Here is a 21,386-nt window from a genome sequence, read left to right on the forward strand (position 1 = left end):
TACACCACATTTTGTTTAACCGTTCATCAGTTAATGAATATTTGAATTGTTTCCACTTTTTGGCTATTATTAATTATGTTCATAATTTGTGTACAAGTTTTTGTGGTATATATGTTTTCATTTTTCTTGGGTATGTACCTAAGAGTGGAATTATGGTTGGTATAGTAACCCCATGTTTAGCTTTTGGAGGAGTTATCCAGACTGTTTTCCAAAGCAGCTGCACCATTTTATATTCCCACGAGCAAGTTATGAGGATTCTAATTTCTCCACATTTTCACCAACACTTGTTATTGTCTGGTTTTTTTATCATAGCCATCCTAGTAGGTGTGAAGTGGTGTCTCATTGTAGTTTTATTTATGATCTTCTTGACTAGTAAAAGTTACAAGTTATTTTTCCCTTAGAGAAAAGATAGAATGATTTTTCACATAATTCTATTTTCCTTAGCTTTCATTTGATCAGCTCTTGTTAAAAACTCTGAACTAAGAATTATATACATCTGATTTATCTATGATAAGAAGAATTAAGGTTTAAGGTGGAGAAGAACTTGAGGTCATTTTATAAATTCAGAAAGAGTCAGAAATGATAGCTTTATTCTAGTTAATTATAGAAACTGATAAATCCTTGAAAATAATTTCTCTTACATTTTATTCTTCAAGAATAGCCTTCCTTTATCCTGCATGAGAAAATTGTTTCTAATAGTAAGAAGACTGTTAGTATTGTAGTGGTCTAGACATTCAGGGAAGTAACTTCCCAGGCATGGTCAAACTGATAACATTTTTTTGGAAGCCTAGAAATGCTAAGAAATCCTAATTTCACAGAGGTAAGCGTTCTCTAGCTAATTTTTACATTAGGACTACTACCCATCCTTGTTTTAATGGGCTACCCAAGGAAAAGGGCTTGACGTTCAAGTAGGGTGGAAACAGACTTCTGCATAAATGGCTAACACCAAATGTCATAGGAGTAATATTAAAAGTGGTAGAGTTATTTGTCTGTCACAACTTTGGCTCTGGCAGGCAGAAGTCAGACAGGCAGCAGGAAAAAAAAAAAAGAGAAAACTCTGAGAATTCCTAGCCATAAACTTTCATATTATCTGTGTGGCTCAAAAAACTTCAAGGCAAAAATTCAGTTTAAAATGGTTCCAGATTTGTAGTAGCCCTAGGAACCTGGCAGAAACATCGATTGTTTTTGGAGGAACCCACTTAAAACCTAGGTCTCAGAAGATTTCTACAGATAAAGTTCCAGTTCTAGTCATAAATCAACAAAGATGCCACAATAAACTATACACCTGCAAAGGACTATCAATCAGATTTAAAATATAAAATAAATATTTTTAATATATTTAAGTAAATAATATTTTTAAAAAAATTATAAAGGAGCAAGAGACTCTCAGAATTGGCCAGGAAGATTTTAAAAAGAGTCATTTTTTTCTACCCATTTAGGTGTGGTAAACATAGATCAGAAAAACTAAAGAGTGAATAAGTGAACTGGAAGATAAAACTGAACATATATTCACACAGAATGTACACAAAGACGTAATAGATGGAAAATACAAAAGGAATATCAACAAAAAGTCTAATTTAAATTCCATACTGGAAATAACTTAGGGAAGAGGGAAACAATTATTGAAGAAATAATGACTGAGAATTGTTCGGAATTCATGAAACAGTAGTAACTCTCAATTCTGGATTTCCAGTGGTGTTCAGGGGGGAATAAATAAAAAGAAATTCACACCTAGACCAAACATAGTAAAAATGCAGAACACCAAAAACCAAGAGAGTATATTAAAACCAGCAGAGAGCAAAAGAGATTGTAGGCATAGAAATTACAATTATCCAACAGCTGGCTTATCACAGCAACAATGGAAGCCAGAAGACATTGAGTTTTATCTTCAGTATAAGAGATAATAGCTGTCAACCATGAATTTCATACCCAGTAAAATTATCTTCCAAGAAACATTCTTGAAGCAGTTAGTTTTTGCTACACTACAAACCACCTTAAAATGTAATATCTTAAAGCAGCAAATGTTCAGTATTTCTCATGATTCTGTGGGTTATATAGGTAGTTCTTACAGTGTGAGCCAACTTGTCTGTAACTGGATAATTTATTTAATATAAAGGCCTCACTTGTATGTCTAGCAGTTGGCAGACAGATTAGTCTAGGAATTTCTTACTTATATGTTTGGCAGTTCATGTAATGCCAGCTGGGGAAGTAGCCATGCTTCTCTCATTATCCAGTAGGCTAACCTAGACTTGTTTATATGGTGATGAAAGGATTTCCAGTAAGAAGAGAGTCGAAGCTATAAGGCTTCTTGTGGCCTTGGATTAGAACTCTTACAACATATCATTTATAGATCAAAATATTACAAGGCTAGCCTAAATTCAAGGTGTGTGGAAATAGATTATCCCTTAATGAGAATGCCAAGGATGTGTGTTCATTTTTTGAAATCTGCAAATGCTGAGGTAAATAAATTTTTTAGACTGATAAAGACTGGCAGTGTTTCTTAACAATTTATCACTAAAAATGTAACTTCTGAAGGAAATGCTTCTGGAGAAGGATTTTAGATAGAAGAAGGAATGAGCAAAGAAGTAGAAAACATAGGATAAACCTCAGTGTTCACTGTAATACTGTCTAGTTTATGAGGTTAAAATAATTAAGGTAAAACTCAAAATTGATAACACAATGTATGAATTGGGGAGTGATTAGGGTTAAAGCATTCTAAGTTCTTTTGGGGAAGACAGTAAAGATATTGCTTAATATTGTACTTTTTAAGGTAACTATGTACTTTAAAACTTCTTAGATAACCATGAAAAAGTAGAAATGTAATTTATAGACAAAGGGGAAAAATTGGCCAATCCAAAAAGAAGGCAAGAATGGAAAAACACTTAGAAAAAATAGAATAATAAAAATAACCTGCTAGAAATGAATCCAAATATAAGTCTTGACAATAAGTATAAATGGACTAAACTATTTAAAGAGAAAGACTATTAAACTGCATTAAAAAACCCCACTTATATGATTTTTTTAAAAATAAGAGATTGATATAAAATACAAGCAACTGAAAGGTTGAAAATAAAAATATATATTAAGACATAAATGTCAAATATTCAAATGAAAACTGAGCGAACGATATTAATATCAGACAAAATTGACATTAAGTCAAAATAAGTCAACACATTGATAAAATTTTCAAAACTTTATTATAATTGTTCATAAGTAAATATATGAAAACACACCCAATTTTTTAAAAGTCTAAAGAAAATAAGTCTAATTTTATCAGTAATGTCTTCTGGGTGATTAAAAATTATTTTTTTTTCTTTTATGTTTTTGTATTCTCAATGTTTTAAATAAATGAACCCGTATTGTATTACATTTACAGTGAATAAAAAAATAAATACTTTCTTTGCAGTTTAATAGCCATTGAGTATGTGTTGTCTTCAAATAACATTTCTTGATAAACTTGAGCATGCCTATGTTTGATAGTATGGGAATAATATGGTATACTTTTGTCTGAAGTTACTAACTTGTGTACTCAATGCGTGAAGAATGTATATTTAAAAAGAGAAAAAAAGTTGGGAGGCCAAGGTGGGAAGATTGCTTGAGGCCAGGAGTTCAAGACCAGCCTTGGCAAGAGCAAGATCGTGTCTCCACTAAAAATAGAAAAAATTAGCTGGGCAGTGATGTTGCACACCTGTAGTCCCATCTACTCGGGAGGCTAACACAGGAGAATCCCTTGAGCCCAGGAATTTGAGGTTGCAGTGAGCTGTGAAGACACCACTGCACTGTAGCAGAGCAACAGAGTGAGACCTTGTGTCAAAAAAAAAAGGAGAAAGAAAGCCTCATATGTACATCTTTGACAGTCCCTTTGTCTAATGGAAGACCCATTGAAACTTAAATCATATAATGTATCTAATTTATAAATTCTTGTCATACATTAATAGCCTTTCCTAAAGTGGAGCACACTAGAATTGTGTTTGTTTCTTCAGGTTATTTTCTCCAGAGTTCCATCCTTTGTTCATCATAGTAATAATATGGATCTTTAAATATTATTTAAGAATATTATAGAGAAGCTTATTCTACAAGAATTTTATGGCAGTAAATTATACATTGCAATACTAATTTTCTGAAGAAGTAAATTACCATTTCTCTTACCTTTGTTTTTGCTTATTTTTAGCTGAATCTAAAATTTATATCAAAATGCAAATGGCCAAAAGCAGGACAGTTTTCAAGAACTTTACAAAAAAACCCAACCAGATATCAAGACTTAGTATGAAACTAAGTAATTAAGACAGTATAGTATTGGTACATGATTAGACAAATGGACCAATGGAATAGACTAAAGAGCTAGGAAAAGACTCATATGTTTATGGATTGTTGATTTTAATAAAAGTGGGTACTGCAGAGCAGTATGAAAAGGGTTATCTTTTCAGTAAATTGGCAGGACAATTGGATATCTGTTTCTCTTTGTCTTTTTCCCCCCCACCCCATCTCCCTTCCTTTCTGTCTTTCCATCTCTTTCTCGTTATATATGTGTATATGTATGAGAAAATAAAATTTGATCACTACCTCACATCATACACAAAAATTATTTACAGATTGATAGTAGACCTAAATGTGAAAGGCAAAACAGTAAAGTTTCTAGAAGACCATGTAGGGATATCTTCATGATCTTATAGAAAGGAAAGATTTCTTTGACGTGACACAGAAAGCACTACCTCTAGTGCTTTCTGTATCAAGGAAAACATTGATAAATTTTACTTCATTAAAATGGACAACTTTTGTTCATCAAAAGACACAAGAGAGTGAAGATAGACCATAGTGGAAAAGATATTTCCAACAGATACAATTAACAGTGTGCTCCAGAATACATAAAGAACTACAGATTGACAAGGAATAAGTCAAACAATAAATAGAAAAATGGGCTAAAAAAGGATATCCAAATGGTCAATAAATATATGAAAAGATGCCTGTGATACCACTTGTCCACTGGATTGGCCAAAATCAAAAAGACTGACAGTATCCAATGTTGTAGAGTGTGCAGAGTGGGTTTTGTAGAGGCTGACACATGTGGACAGGATCCCCTAGATCACCTTTCTTTTCTTTTGGCTTCTGATTGGATTTTGCTAAGAGAGGTGTTAGCAGGAAGTTAGAGGGTGGGAGAGAGTGAGCTCAGTGAGAATTCATTTCAATACTTAACTCCTTTCCTACTGAGTCACTTAGATCTGTTGCCTCCTTTTCTCCAAGGCCAGAGTTTCTGTGAAGGATGTTCTGTGCAGCTATCCTTTCTGATTTTCAGCTACCACTTTTATGTTCTTTTTCAGGTTTATGGTTGGTAATGATTTCTGGTTTTGCTAGCCCCAGGGAATGGCACTCTGTGTAGTTGTTTAACCTAGATCCTGCCCAAATCATTGTAAATGTCCTTTTTAAAACTGTCAACACAATGTGAATATGTTGTCTGTCTCCTATAAGTACCTTAACCGATATTCTTGTAATACAAAATGAGCAATGTAGAGCAGGGCTATTACAACTTCAGCACTGTTGGCATTTTTGTCTGGATATTTCTTTGTTGTCAGAGGCTGTCCTGTACAATGTGGGATGTTTAGTCACATCTTGGGCCTCTACCAGCTAAATGCGAGTAATACTCTCATAGTTCTGATAACCGAAAATGTCTAGGTATTTATTGGCAGGTGTCCCCTTGGAAGCAAAATTGCCCTTGGTTGAGAACCACTGCTCTAGAGTTTTAGTTAACTTGACATTACATATTATTTCATTCAACAAATATTTACTAAATGTTTACTGTATGTAAGTCATTTTTCTTAGAAATGAATTTCACATCTCACTTTAACCATCCAGTTATAAAATAAATTTTGGCATTTTCATATAATGGGAATTACTATGCCAGCCTTAGAAATGATGGTAAGATTAATATTTATGACATGGAAATTTGTCCATAAAAGGTTAAAAAAGCAGACTATAAAATATATGTGCTATGATACTATGTGTTTAAAAAAAATCCATTTAACAAGTGCATTTATGCATAAAGTCTGTATATATTAGGCTTTAAACTGTTAATTACGGTTCTTTGGATGCTTTTGTTTTCTTCAGAATATTTTAATGTATTTTCTGAGATTTTTACATGGAATATATGATTTATAATCTGAAAAAACATATAGGCCTTTATTTTTAAAACTTATTTTAAAATGAACATATCTATACATATAAATAACCAAATTACAGGTTAGAAAGTGATTAGTGCCTCAAAATGGACATAAAGTGCCATGAGGCTTATAGGCAGTTAGAGATTAGTTGTAGCTGGAGAAATTAAGGAGGATTAACTAAAGAAGATAATGGTTAATTTCGACTGTGAAAGATATTCATAGAAAAGTATACTTCAGGAAGAATGTGTAGTGTAGGCAAAGGCATAGATGAAAAGTGCAAGGTATTATAATAATTTAGCTTTGGAATTAGAATTTCTTTCCAGCTATATCTTTTATATTTACTTTTAAATTATTTTACCCTTTTTTTCATAAAGGTTTGAAATTGAAATTGAACCCATTTTTGCAAGTTTGGCTTTATATGATGTCAAGGAAAAGAAAAAGGTAAGGTTATATAATTTGACTGTAGTCATTTGTTATAATCATAGGTTTCAGGAACTTGTTTTTAAGTTGTTTTATAAGATAAATAAGTAATGGGATTTTTTGAGAATTATTAAGCATGGATCTTTAAAAAAATGACATAGAGATTTAATTTATTAAGACTAGTTAAATATTTTCTTATAAAATGCTTTGGTTGGAAAACTATTTTTTTGTTCAAAGCAAGTAGCAGAAGCAACTTTATTTTAATTTAAGAACTAGAAAAGATAATACAAGAAAAGCATTTTAGGCAAATGGTGCATAAAGATATGAATGATCATGACAGTGAATTTTTATTGATATATGTTTCAAATTTTCACCAGCTGAAAGACCATTTTTGTGTATTTAAAATATTCTATCTTAATGCTCTTAGTTTTTACTATCGTATCTTTATTTTATTTAGAAATTTTTCAGAGGGCTAGCTCATGACAGTATTTCTGAAAATAATGTTCTAAGCTTAATGTGTAGTGGAAACCTGAAGTACCTTCAGTGACTTTGCTGTCCCCATATGACATATTATGGATTTCTTTAATGAAACTCTGCTCCAACAACTTGCATTTGCTAAATCAAAACTGCTGAGATAATATTCATGTAATTTTTTAAAAACTCAATTTGTGGTCATCTCAATAATGTCTTTGTATATTTTATTATAAGTTACATTTTTAATCAAGAGTTTGGTATATGATTCTTTAGAATATGTTTATTACATTTTCCAAATAGTTTGTATACTTCTTTTACTTTGATTTAGACATGTAAAGGTTGATCTCAGTGAAATATAAGATAAATGGTGGGTTAGAGTATAATGTCCTACTCTCTGTAATATTTTAACACTGAATACGTATGATTTTTGTGAGTTTTTAAAAAATGTACAGATTTTAAAATTTAACATGAATTTTAAATATTTTAATATATGTACTTTTTTAGATTTCAGAAAACTTTTATTTTGACCTTAATTCTGAGCAGATGAAAGGATTGTTACGTCCACATGTACCACCTGCTGCCATAACCACCCTGGCAAGATCAGCGATTTTTTCTATCACTTATCCATCTCAAGATGTTTTTCTTGTAATAAAGGTGAGAATAATGTTAAATCTATTTATTTATTTGTGTAATGTCTGTATACTTGTCTCTCTATCAATATTGCAAACTTTTCAAGAGCAAGGATTTGGCCTTTACTAAATACTTTTCTTCTTTATTTTCCTTAACACAATATTGGACGTACACTGTAAGTGCCACCCAATTTTTCTTGAATGGGGAGCTATATTAGTCAGGGTTCTCAAGAGAAACAAAACTAATAGGAGATATATATATCTGTATATCTATCTGTTATGTATATACCTACCTATCTATATTGAGAGAGGAATGGGGAAGAGAACTTGATTTATTTTAAGAAATTGGCTCACACAATTCTGGGGGCTGGCAAGTCTGCAATTTGTAGGGCAGGCCAGCAGACTAGAAATCCAGGTAAAAGTTGAACTGATGTAGTCTTGACTGTGAATTCCATGGGACAGTAGACCAGAAATTCAGGCAGGATTTCTAAGTTACACTCTTGAGGAGAATTCCTCCTTAAGGAGACCTTAGTCAGGGTTCTCAAGAGAAACAAAACTAATAGGAGATATATATATCTGTATATCTATCTGTTATGTATATACCTACCTATCTATATTGAGAGAGGAATGGGGAAGAGAACTTGATTTATTTTAAGAAATTGGCTCACACAATTCTGGGGGCTGGCAAGTCTGCAATTTGTAGGGCAGGCCAGCAGACTAGAAATCCAGGTAAAAGTTGAACTGATGTAGTCTTGACTGTGAATTCCATGGGACAGTAGACCAGAAATTCAGGCAGGATTTCTAAGTTACACTCTTGAGGAGAATTCCTCCTTAAGGAGACCTCAGTCTTTGCTTATAAGGACCGCTCGTAAGGACTTGAATGAGTCCTATCTATATAATGGAGAGTAATCTGCTTTATTCAAAGTCTATTGTTCTAAATGTTCATCACCTCTAAAAACTACCTTCACAGAAACATCCAGACTGGTGTTTGACCAAACAACTGGGCATCATTGCTTAGCTAAATTTGACACATAAAATTAATCATCATGGGAGCTATACTATAATTTTATCATTCAATTCCTAAATCATATAGATACTAAAAGCTAAATCATTGATGTCAGAAAGCATTATGATTTGACTGTCAGCCGATTAAGAACAAGGATTACAAATTCTAAAATCTCACTATTGCTAAGCTACTGAGTTTAGTGTAACTTAAAAAGCAATTTACCTTAACTTGACCTTGACTTTGGGAGTAGCCTAAAATATATTCCTTAATCACTTTATCTTTACTTATATAAAATCATCATAAAGAGGTAATGAATTTTAATAAGGTTATAAAGTAGATTATGAAATGAATCCTGTTTACCCACAGGAACAATGTCCTAATTTGTGGATACATTCCTATGAATTCAGGTTAAAATAAGTCTGAGTTAAAATGGACAGTAATGATTTAATAACAATGGTCTTCAGAAACTCAAAGAGTAAAATTAAGTTCTAGAAATGAATATGTGACAAAAATACATAGTTACTTTACATGGGGAAAATAGGTTTTCATAAAATAGAACATATTAATAGGAATGAGTTGGTAAGATAGAGATGATGGTTGGAATATTGGTTACTTGAAATGAAATTAATGACAAGATTTGGTTGTTTTCATGAGAATGAATGCCTTAGATGGGATTAAAGATAAGAAACAGTCAATATAAATATTTAATATAGGGAAATAGAGAGATGAATCATGGTACATTCCTATCCTCTAATACTATGGCCATTAAAATCACAATTTGAGGCCAGGCTCACACCTGTAATCCTAGCTCTCTGGGAGGCCGAGATGGGAGGATTGCTTGAGCTCAGGAGTTCAAGACCAGCCTGAGTAAGAGCAAGACCCTGGCTCTACTAAAAACAGAAACATTACCTGAGCATGGTGGTGTGTACCTGTAGTCCAGCTACTCTGGAGGCTGACAAGGCTGAGGCAGGAGAATCGCTTGAGCCCAGGAGTTTGAGGTTGCTGTGAGCTAGGCTGATGGCACAGCATTCTAGCCCAGGTGACAGAGCGAGACTCCATCTCAAAAAAAAAAAGATCACAATTTGGAAGAATTTTTAATGGTGTAGAAACGTATGCGTGATACAATATTTAGTGAAAAATAAGTAGTACAGAACTATATACTGTACAGTCCCACTTGTGTAAAATATATATGTATGTACATGTAAATGTTATATATGTAGAAAAAGACTTTTCTGTAATTTCAAAAAAAAAAAGAACAAATGAAATTGTTATTTAAATTTTAAGGCTGGGGCACGGTGGCTCATGCCTGTAATCTTAGCACTTTGAGAGCCTGAGGCAGGAGGGTCATTTGAGGAGGAGTTTGAGACCAATCTGAACAACCAAGCAAGACCTCATCTTTACAAAATAAATCAATAGAAAAATTAGCTGAGTGTAGTGGCATTCGTCTGTAGTCCTAGCCACTCCAGAGACTGAGGTAGGAGGATCACTTAAAGCTAGGAGTTTGAGGTTGCAGTGGGCTATGATAACACCATTACACTATAGCCTGGGCAAAAGAGCAAGACTCTGTCTCAAAAACAAAAAAAACTTTTTTTTAAAGGGAATATATTTAGCAATTTTCTTTCATCGCTTATGGTCCATCAGGATGATTTTGTTTCTTGAGAGAAAAATTTCCTTGGTATGTGTATCGGTTATTGTTGTATAAGAACAAAAAGACAAAACCCCAGTGGGATACAACAATCAGCATTTATTTAGTTCATGCATCTTAGTTGTCTGTTGGTCAGCCAGACTAGGCTATACTTGGTTGAGAAGGTTGTGCTCCTTCAAGTGTCTGTAGGTTGGCTGTGTGTGTGTGTGTGTGTGTGTGTGTGTGTGTCAGTTGATTTAGCCGGAGTTGTTCTTCTGTATGTCTCCTCTTTTCTAGCAGGGTAGCCTAGCATGTTCTCATGGTGATTGCAGAAGTGCCACAGAGCAGAGCCAGTTGCATAGGTGCTTTTCAAGTCTTTAGACATATCATGCCAGCTAACATTCTATTGGCCAAAACAGGTCACATGACAGAGCACAAACTCAGGGAGTTGGGATATACACTTGGTCTCTTTATTGGGAGTAACTGCAGTATCATATAGCAAAGTGAAGTGTAAAGGAAGGGTTAAAATTGAGGCTATTATCTGTAATTCTGTCTATCACTGTCTAGGATGCTAGGGTTCTGGTTCAGCCAGGATTATTAATTCCTTGCTTATTTTTGTGCTTTCTTTATTGGCCTAATTCCTTTCTGGTAAGTATGTGAAGGGGTTTAACCACTATGCTTGGGTGGTTGTGTATGTGTACCTGCCATTTTAGAGAACAAAAAACTTGAATTACAATAAGGTAATGTTAGTAAAATTCACTGAAAGTTGTTTTAATTAATTTTTATTGAAATATGACATAATTATAGAAAGAATACAAGTTATAAGTATGTAGTTTGATTAATTATCCCAAAATGAGCACACTATGTGACCACCCGCCCAGGTTAAGAAGTAAAACATTAGGAGAGCCTGTAATCTTAGCACACAATGTGGAGGATTGCTTGAGGCCAGAAGTTAAAGACCAGCCTGGGCAATAGCGAGACTCCATCTCTACAAAAAATAAAGAAAATTAGCAGGCATGGTGATGCACGCCTGTAGTCCCAGCTACTCAGAATGCTGAGGCAGGAGGATCCCTTGAGCCCAGGAGTTTAGGTTGCAATGAGCTATGATGGCACTACTGCACTCCAGCCCGTGGAACAGACCAAGACCCTGTCTCAAACAAACAAACAAACTTAGCAGAATTCCAGAAACCACTGTGACCCATTCCATTCACTGTTTGCTCCCTCTTTCACAATTTTTGCCTGTTTTTGCACACTATGTTAATGGGATCAAACAGGATTGTATTTTTTTGTCTTCCTTTTTTCCACTCAATATGATTGTTTGATTAATCCATGTTATATGCATCAGTTTTAAAATTCATTTTCATTGCCTTGTAGTATTTTACTATGTGAATGTATCACAATTTATCCATCTTGCTGTTGATGGACATTTTGGTTCATTTAAGTTTGTGGCTTTTTTGGTAATTCTGTGAACATTTCCAGTCCATGAGGAAACAGACGTTTGTACTAATTTCTGTTTAGTATATTCCTAGGAGTGGAATTGCTAAGTCATAGGATATTTGTGTGTCTGCTTTGGTAGATGCTGCCAAATAGATTTCCAAAGTACCTGTGATAGTTGCATTCCCCTCAGCAGTGAATAAGAGTTTTAGTTATTCATACTTGGTATTAATTTTTAAAAATTGAAATATAAAATACATACAATGAGATCCATACAGTATACATATCTGGGGTAAACAGCTTGATGAATTCTTACACATGTATTCATCAGTGTAACCACTACTGAGCTCACACTACACAGTATTTCCATCACCCTGGAGGGTTCTCTTCTTTTCTCTTTATAGTCACTACCCCTCCCTTCCACCAGATAACTAGTATTCCAACTTCCATTGCCATCGTTAAGCTTTTTCTCTTCATGAATTTCATATGAATGCAGTCATATAGTATGTATATAGTTTGTGCCTGGCTTCTTTCAATATAATGTCTGTACTGCTTTGGGCTATTATAGATAATGCTGCTACAAACATTCTTGTATATGACTTTTGGAACAAATGTGTTTGCATTTCTATTGGGTATGTATGGGGGTTGAATTACTGCAACAGAAGGTATTTATGTCTTCAGTTTTAGTAGAAACAGCCAGTTTTCCAAAATGGTTAGTAGAGTTTAACTCCCATTAACAGTGTTTGAGAATTTTAATTGCTACATTTCCTTCTTAACACTTGCTATCATCAGATTTTATTTTATTTTACATTTTAATTTCATTAATTTTGTTTCTGGTACGTTTATTGAATTATATCATTTTACGTTCCTACCAAATTAAAAAAATTTATCTTTTTAATTGGATTCCTCATTGTTAGTGTGTAGATTTTGTGTGCTATAACTTTCTTGAATTCATTTATTCTAACAATTTTTTTGTTGAATCTTTAGATTTTTCCACATAAAAGATCATGTCATCTGCAGAGAAATTTTACTTCTTTTCAATTCAGATGCCTTTATTTCTTTTTCTTGCCTAATTGCTCTGGCTTGGACATTTAGTGCTATTTTGAATAAAAGTGGCTAAAGTAGACCAGATGTGGTGGCTCACGCCTGTAATCTAGCACTTTGGGAGGCCAAGGCAGGAGGATTGCTTGAGGCTAAGAGTTCAAGACCAGTCTGAGCAATAGTGAAGCCTGTCTCTACAAAAAAAGAGAAAGATTTGCCGATCGTGGTGGCGCATGCCTGTGGTCCAAGTTGCTCCGGAGGCTGGGGCAGGAGGATCACTTGAGCCTCAGGAGTTTGAGGTTGCAGTGAGCTATGACAATGCCACTGTACTCCAGCGTGGGAGACAGAGTAAGACCTGGCCTAAAAAAAATTTAAAAAAGAAGAAGAAGAAGTGGTTAAAGTGGGCATCCTTTTTTCATTCTTGATCTTAGAGGAAAAGCTTTTAGTATTTCGCCTTTGAGTATGATATTGGCTATAGGCTTTTCTTATATGGCTTTTATTATGTTGAGGGTAGTTTCCAATGTTTGTTCTACATCAATTGAGATGATCATGTATTTTTTGTTTTCTGTCAATCTGTAAATGTGATGTATTACATTGCTTTTATTTATTTATTTTTTTGAGACAGAGTCTCGCTCTGTCACCCCGGCTAGAGTACAGTAGTGTCATCATAGCTCACTGCAGCCTCAAACTCCTAATCTCAAGCGATCCTCCTGCCTCAGCCTCCCAGAGTGCTAGGATTACAGGCTTGAGCCACTGCGCCCAGCCTACATTGCTTTTTGGATATCAAACCATCCTTGCAGTTTAGGCTGACTTTTTAATGCTTAATTAATCTTTACTTTTTTGCCTTTGACAGCTAGAAAAAGTTCTACAGCAAGGAGATATTGGAGAGTGTGCAGAACCATATATGATTTTCAAAGAAGCAGATGCCACCAAGGTAGAATGTCATGCCTCTAATTTCGCCTACATTATTACCATTGTATTTGGAAGAATACTATACAAAACATATTAAAGAATTTTATTACTGATTCATTTTTTTCTGTTGGCCTACTTCCTGTCTTCCTTTTTTCTTTATTTCCTTTGTCATCTAGTTGCTGTCATGTGCTGTTCTAGTCCTTAAAATCTCTCCTATGTCAAAACTAATTGATTCTTTAAATTTTTTTTTTCTTGGAGAGAACTAAGTTAATTCAGTTTAACTCCTAAATAATTAAATTTTTTCTTTGTTTACAAAATGGTGATATTGATAGAACTTTTTCTAGCAAAACAAGTATTCTTGGCTTTCATGTGGCTGCAAATAATTATGGGATTGTAAAAATAAAAAATACAATCTTGCTTTCACATCAGGTGACTAATTTCTAGAATTTGAATAAACTTATAAATGCAAAAGAATTGAATAATTGATATCAAATTTCAGTTACCCTGAATTAGCTACCAGAATACAGGTGCTCTTTGGATTTTGAATACAAGATTTAATACTGGAACTGCCAGGAAAGGTATGCTTGAGAAATACTGAACAATCTACCAAAATCGAGAATATGTTTTGCTTTCTATTTTCCTGAGATTCAGAATAAGAATTGAGCTTTTTCTGCTAATATAGGTAGATCTGAGCACATGATATTCTTCTCTGATCCTTGGCTATCTGGTTGAACTCAGAGTTAAAATAACAGTATTCTGGCTTTCCCCAGGTTGTCATTTTACAAATTAAATTTGTTCTGTTAGATGGAATTCGTAAATATGCTAGCAGCTTATTCTACTCTTTCCTTACATATTTATGTAGACAGATAGAATTAAATATACTTGATATTTAGGCTTTGTAAGCAAGAATCTATTTTGGAGGTATAATAGATATAAACAGTGCTACCATTTAACTATCGCTCCATATTTTCCCAGCCCTGAGTCCCAAGGTAGGACATTGTCATTAGAATATACGTCATCAACATCCTATTTGCAAAGAGTATGTGAAAGAGGTGGTATAGGTTTTCAGTCTTAGAGTGTTCCTTGGCTGTTTCTGGCTACCTTAGTGTTTGTTTCAGGAATAGCCTAAAAGTTGAGCCAGCCTCAAGATGTCTTTGAGATATGCATGTACTGTTTAGACTATTTTTTTTCAAGGTATAGTCCTCTTATAATACTTTTTTTCTTTGCTTCTTTTATTACAGTTCCTAGCTTATTTATCATTGGCTTATTTGTGTCCCACCCCCACCTTATCATTGTTATAAGTTAGGGACTATTTTAAGTCGTCTCAGTTGCTTCCATCTTTTACAGAGTAAAAAATTTAACAAATCAGCATAATATTTTGTAGTTACCAGTTGCTAACTAGACCATGGTATGCTTCCTTTCCAAAAATAATACTTAGAACACATAATACATGTTTGGTACTTGCTCTCCTTTCTTTTCTCCAAATAATAACATAATCACAAACAAGTTTTAAAAACTTACTCTATACATACATTTTTAGAATGTGTTGAGTTTGTTCAGTGGTTTAGATAATGCATTGTTACTTGATCTCTGAAAGGTAACAATAGTTTTTCTATCTTTGCTGAGAAAGGAGAATTCTTAACCTGTCCTTTATATAGTATTAAGTAGCCTTTAATTGATTGTTTTCAAGTATAGTCATATAATATATAAAGTTCTGGTTTGCAGAATAAGGAAAAATTGGAGAAGCTGAAAAGTCAAGCTGATCAGTTTTGCCAAAGACTTGGGAAATATCGCATGCCTTTCGCTTGGACTGCGATCCATTTAATGAATATTGTTAGCAGCGCTGGGAGTTTGGAAAGAGATTCTACAGAAGTAGAAATCAGTACTGGAGGTAAGAGTGTTTTATATAAAATATTTCTAAGTGTCTACTTTTTTCTTTTTCCTCACATAAGCGTGTTTTATTTGTAAAATCTGCAATGTGATATTGCATAAAAAGGATTTTCCTTTTTTGCCTTCTTCTTCATTTAATACCATTATTAAGATATAATTCACATACCATACAATTCATCCATTTAAAGTGTGCAGTACAGCAGGTCCTTGAATAACATTGTTTTGTTAAACATTGTTTTGTTACAACATTGATGAGAAAAAAAATTGACTCCAATTCTGGGCCACCATCTGTAGAGAGTTTGCGCATTCTCCCCATGTTTGTTTAGGTTTTCTTTGGGTACTCTAGTTTCCTCTCACATTCCCAGCATGTACACGTTAGGTTAATTGGCATGTCCAAATTGTCCCAATCTGAGTGAGTGTGGTTGTGTGTGTGAGTCCTGTCCATACTTGGTTCCTGCTTTGTACCCTGAGATGCTGGGTTAGTTTCTGGCCACCCATGACCCTGAACTGGAATAAGCATCAAGCAATTAAATTGGAAAATGAATGAATGAATGAATACAAATTATTATCAAATAAAAATTCATAAAGTATATAATTATATACAAATGCATGACAATAAACAATGCAGTATAAAGTGCTCAGCTCACCATATTTGTTATTACTTGTTTTCAAACTGTGTAGTGGTAGGAGGTGCTGCTTGCAATTTTTGCTTTGCAAACATTTGTTGCTTGATTTAACCTACCACCACTATGACTGCTGTCACTAATTTGCCAAAAATTGGGCAAATAATTATTTTGCTTGTTTTTAGTAATCTTAAATGAATGTATAGCTCACATTTATTTCGATGTTTAATATTAGAAGTGTTTGGGTCTTTATTTGGAAGCTTAATGTCATTTTTGTGACCAAAAATATGCCGTAGGAACTTAAATCTTGTTTATATCAATTGGCATATGATAAAATCAGTTTCATTATATCATTTCACTTAAAGTCACTTTTTCTAATAACACATTGATCATGTTAAGCGGGGACTCACTGCACACCATTTTTATGATATATTCATAGGGTTCTGTAACCACCACCACAGTCTAATTTTGGAACACTTTTCTTTTTGTACCTATTAGCAGTAGTCGTTCCTCATTCCCCCAAAATCTCCAAACTCAGCCCTAAACAACTACTGATATTCTTTCTGTCTCTATCGATTTGCTTATGCTGGACATTTCATACAAATGGAATTATACAATATGTGGCCTTTATGACTTGCTTCTTTCATTTAGCATTATGTTTTCATGGTTTATCCATGTTGTATAGCATGTATCGGTATTTGGCTTTTTTTTATTGACAGTGCATTGTATTTATACGCCATATTTTATTTATTTATTCATCAGTTGTTTTAGTTTTTTTCCGCATTTTGGTTATTATGAATAATGCTGCAATGAACATTCACGTACAAGCTTTTGTATGAACATATTCTTGTATACCTAGGAGTGCAATTGCTGGGTCATATGGTAATTCTATTATTTATTCTTTTGAGGAACTGCAAAGCTGTTTTCCAACTCTTCTGCACTTTCAGAAATCCTACTTAGCATTGTATGAATGTTCCAATTTCTCTATATCTTTGCCAACACTTGTTATCTGTCCTTTGATAATAGCTGTCCTACTGCAGGTGAAGTGGTATCTCATTGTAGTTTGGATTTGCCTGCCCCTGATAGCTAATGATGTTAAGCATCATTTTGTGTGTATTGGCTATTTGTGTAACTTCTTTGGAGGACTAATTATTCATATCCTTTGACCATTTTTAGTAGCTTTTTTGGTCTTTTTTTTATTGTTGATACTAATTTTTAAATGGGTTTTTCATCTTCTTGTCACTGAGTTGTAAGAGTTCTTTATATGTTCTGGATGCAAATTCCTTATCTAATGTATGATTACGAAATGTTTTCTCTGAGTCTGTGTGTTCTCTTTTCTTGACGGTATTGTTTGTAGCACAGAAGTTTTAAATTTTCATGAAGTTCAATTTTTCTATATATTTTTTGTCACTGTGCTTTTGGTGTTGTATCTAACAAACCATTATCTAACACCAGATCAAGATTTACTTATATGTTTTAAGAGTTTTATAGTTTTAGTTCCAATATTTATGTTTATAATCTATTTTGAGTTAATTTTTGTACTGTGGTGTGAGGTAGGGGTCCAGCTTCATCTGTATGTGGATATCTGGTTGTCCCAGCACCATTTGTGAAAAAGGCCATTTTTTCCCCATTGAATGATCTTAGCACCCTTGTTGAAAATGGACTGTCAATTCTATTCCATTGATCTGTATGTGCAACCTTACCATGCCAGTGCTATACTGTATTACTTTAGCTTTATAGTAGTTTTTTGAAATTGAGAAGAATGAGTCTTCCAACTTTATCTTTCTTCAAGATTGTTTTGGCTATTGGGTTCCTTTTATTTACATATGAAATTTAGGATCAGCTGTCAATTTCTGCACAGTGGCAGCTGGGATTTTGATAGAGATTGCATTAAATCTGTCTATTTATAGATTATTGCCATCTTAACAATATTAAGTCTTCAAACCCATGAACATGGGATTTTTTTCATTTATTTAGATCTTTTTCAATTTTTTTTCAATAATGTTTTATAGTAGTCAGTGTATAAGTCTTGTCCTTCTCTTGTTAAATTTATGCCCAGGTATTTTATTGTTTTTTGATACTATTTTAAATGGAATTCTTTTCTTAATTTCATTTTCAGAATGTCTATTTCTAAGGAGAAAAAGTACAATTGACTTTTTTATATTGATCTTGTACTATGAGAACTTTTTGAATTTATCGATTCCAATTGTTGTTGTTTGTTTTTTCCCCAGATTTCTTAGGATTTTCTGTATATTAGATCATGTCATCTGCAAATAAAAATAAGTTTACTTTCTTTCCCAATCTGGATGCCTTTTATTTCTTTTTCTTTTCTATTTGCTTGGCTTGAGCTTCCTGTACAACGTTAAATAGAAATGGATATCCTTGTCTTGTTCCTGACCTTAGGGCAATTTCATTCAGCCTTTCACCATCAAGTATGATGTTTGCTATAGGTTTTTCATAGATGTACTTCAGGAGATTGGGGATGTTTCATTCTGTTCCTAATTTTTTTTAGTGTTTTTATCATGAAAGGCTGTTGGATTTTGCAAAATACTTTTTTCTGCCCCTATGAAAATGATTTGTATATTTTTACATTACATCCTTTTACTGTGGTGTATTGCATTGATTGATTGGTTTTGGGATGTTAAATTAATCTTAAATTCCTGGGAAAAGTACTGCTTTGTCATGGCATATAATCTTTTTTATGTGTTGTTGGAGTCTGTTTGCTAGAATTTTGTTTGGGATTTTTCATAAGGTATATAGGTCTGTAGTATTTCTTTCTTTTGATGCCTCTGTCTGGTTTTGGTATCAGGGTGATACTGGCCTCATAGAATGAGTTGTGAAGTGTTCCTTCTGTTTTTTGGAAGAGTTTTTGAAGGACTGGTATTAATTCTTTGAAAGTTTGGAAGAATTCACCAGTGAAGCTGTCTTGACCTGGTCTTTTCTTAGTGGTAAGTTTTTTCATTACTAATTCAATCTCTTGTTTAGGTCCATTCAGATTTTCTCTTTCATCTGAGTTGGTTTTAGTACTGTATATCGTTGTAGAAATTTGTCCATTTCATATAGGTTGTCCAGTCTAAGTGTTGACATACAGTTAGTTGTTCATAGTATTGCTGTATAATCCTTTTTATCTGTAAGGTCTGTAGGGATATCCTCTCTTTCATTCCTGATTTTAGTAATTTGAGTCTTTTCTATTTTTTTCTTCATCAGTTTAGCTAAAAGTTTGTCGATTTTATCTTTTTGAAGAAAGAAACAATTTTTGGTTTCATTGATTTTTCTCTGTTGTTTTTGTAGTTTCTATTTCACCATTTCCACTCTGCTATTGTCTTTTTTGTATCTTTCTGCTTGCTTTGGATTTGGGTTCTCTTCTTTTGTAGTTTCTTGAGGTATGAAGTTACATTACTGATTTGAGATATTTCTTTTTAATGGCATTTATAGCTAGCTATGAATTTTCCTCTGAGCAGTGCTTTAGCAGTGTTTTGGTATATTGTATTTTCATTTTCGTACCTCCTAAATTTTCGACTTTGTCTTGTTAATAACTCTTTTTCCCATTAGCTATTTAGCAATGTGCTATTACACTTACAAATATTTGTGAATTCCCTTAATTTTCTTCTGTTAGCGATTTATAGTTTAATTCCACTGTTCTTAGAAAGTATACATTATATGATTTTAATCTTTTCAAATTTATTATATCTTCTGTTATGGCTTAGTGTATAGACTATCTTGGGTGAATGTTCTCTAAGTGGTTGAGAAGAATGTGTATTCTGTTCTTGCTTAGTGTATTGTAGTATAAATGTCTATTACATTTAGTTTTTTATAGTTTTGTTGAAGTCTTCTATTTCTTTGTTAATTCAATCTAATCTAATTGTGCTGTTGGTTTTAAATAATAGGATTATTTTACGGATACTTTGAACACAACTTATCTGACAATTCTGTTTCAAACTCAACTGCTAAGACTGAGGGACCATTATATGGTGACTAAAATTCCCATTGTAGTGAATATTTCATTGTAAATGCGTGGTTCCTCTGTAACTATTCGTCGTAGCTTGTCTTTGGTCATAAATATAAGTCTTTGCTAGAAACTTTTACACTAGTGATGTTGTAAAAAGAGAACCAGAAGATGTAGGTATAGTATGTTCTTACTGATCTCTCCAGAAGTGAAATTCTTCTGCTATAATCAATATGGTGAGTGGATTATTTGTAACTTATTGGATTCTTCCCTATGTCTGGAAAACTGCTTTCAAACAAAATTTAAATTTTATGAAAATGAAGATATGTATATATTTTTCCTTGGTAGAACGAAAAGGGTCTTGGTCAGAGAGGAGGAATTCTAGTATTGTTGGCAGAAGATCACTTGAAAGGACAACAAGTGGAGATGATGCTTGTAACTTGACCAGCTTTCGACCAGCTACTCTCACAGTGACTAATTTCTTTAAGCAGGTATTGTTCTGACATGTAGGAATTCTGGGGGAAAGTTTGTACACAAGTTTCTTTTAGTTTCAGAAAAGTAGTAATTGTACTGTACCTGTAAATGAGTGTGATTTCAAGAAATTTAAAAAACTGTAATAATAACAATAAAAAGAATAATAAAAATAACTGTAAGAGTAGAAAATAATTTATATTGTACCTGTTTTATCATTATATTTATTTAAATGTTGACCTTAAGCAATAATACATCAAAATCAATCTTACACACTTATATCCTATTTCTCAATTGTAATAGAGTAACTTTTCTTAGAGCTATATGAAATAGAACTTTCAAGCCCTAGTAATGCTAGAATGAGGTCAGTGTTATTTTTACAAATGAATTTATAGATACAAGAGGTTCTTGATCAAACATATTTTATTGTTTGTAAATCTGTTCCCTCCACTTCAAATCATGAGTCAAATCTGTGTTTTTCAAATGCCAGTCATGATTTATTAGTGGTAATGGAAATCAGCTTATTAGATGACACCTAGCTGAGGGGGAAAAAAACCCCAAAACATCAGTAGAGTAGAAAAAATAATATTTCATTGCACATGGTAAGGTCACAGGAAACCTTTTCTCCCCCAGTTTTTGTGTGAGTGCGTGCATGTATGTATTTGTATACTGGATTTTGATGTAAAATGGATTTTATACTGTGAATCAAGGTCAGAAAATTTTCAAATTCTTTGTTGTAAGTGACCAGATAACCAGAACCA

At 33.3% G+C, this 21,386-nt stretch overlaps 1 protein-coding gene across 9 annotated transcripts in view; it reads left to right on the plus strand.

Moving 5' to 3' along the window:
- Positions 1 to 21,386, plus strand: part of DOCK7 (dedicator of cytokinesis 7) — a 200,771-nt gene that overhangs the window by 37,784 nt on the left and 141,601 nt on the right. For all 9 annotated transcript variants that reach the window (XR_006734166.1, XM_045547862.1, XM_045547864.1 and 6 more), the window contains 5 exons: positions 6,530 to 6,596; positions 7,554 to 7,703; positions 13,637 to 13,717; positions 15,421 to 15,586; positions 20,503 to 20,645. Coding sequence is in view for 8 of the 9 variants with exons in the window: in XM_045547862.1 (XP_045403818.1) it covers positions 6,530 to 6,596; positions 7,554 to 7,703; positions 13,637 to 13,717; positions 15,421 to 15,586; positions 20,503 to 20,645 (607 nt within the window). In the remaining variant the exon portion in view is untranslated. The remainder of the gene's footprint in view (positions 1 to 6,529; positions 6,597 to 7,553; positions 7,704 to 13,636; positions 13,718 to 15,420; positions 15,587 to 20,502; positions 20,646 to 21,386) is intronic.

The sequence above is a fragment of the Lemur catta genome, chromosome 3 (assembly GCF_020740605.2).
Source record: "Lemur catta isolate mLemCat1 chromosome 3, mLemCat1.pri, whole genome shotgun sequence".
In the NCBI taxonomy this organism is placed as follows: Eukaryota; Metazoa; Chordata; class Mammalia; order Primates; family Lemuridae; genus Lemur; species Lemur catta.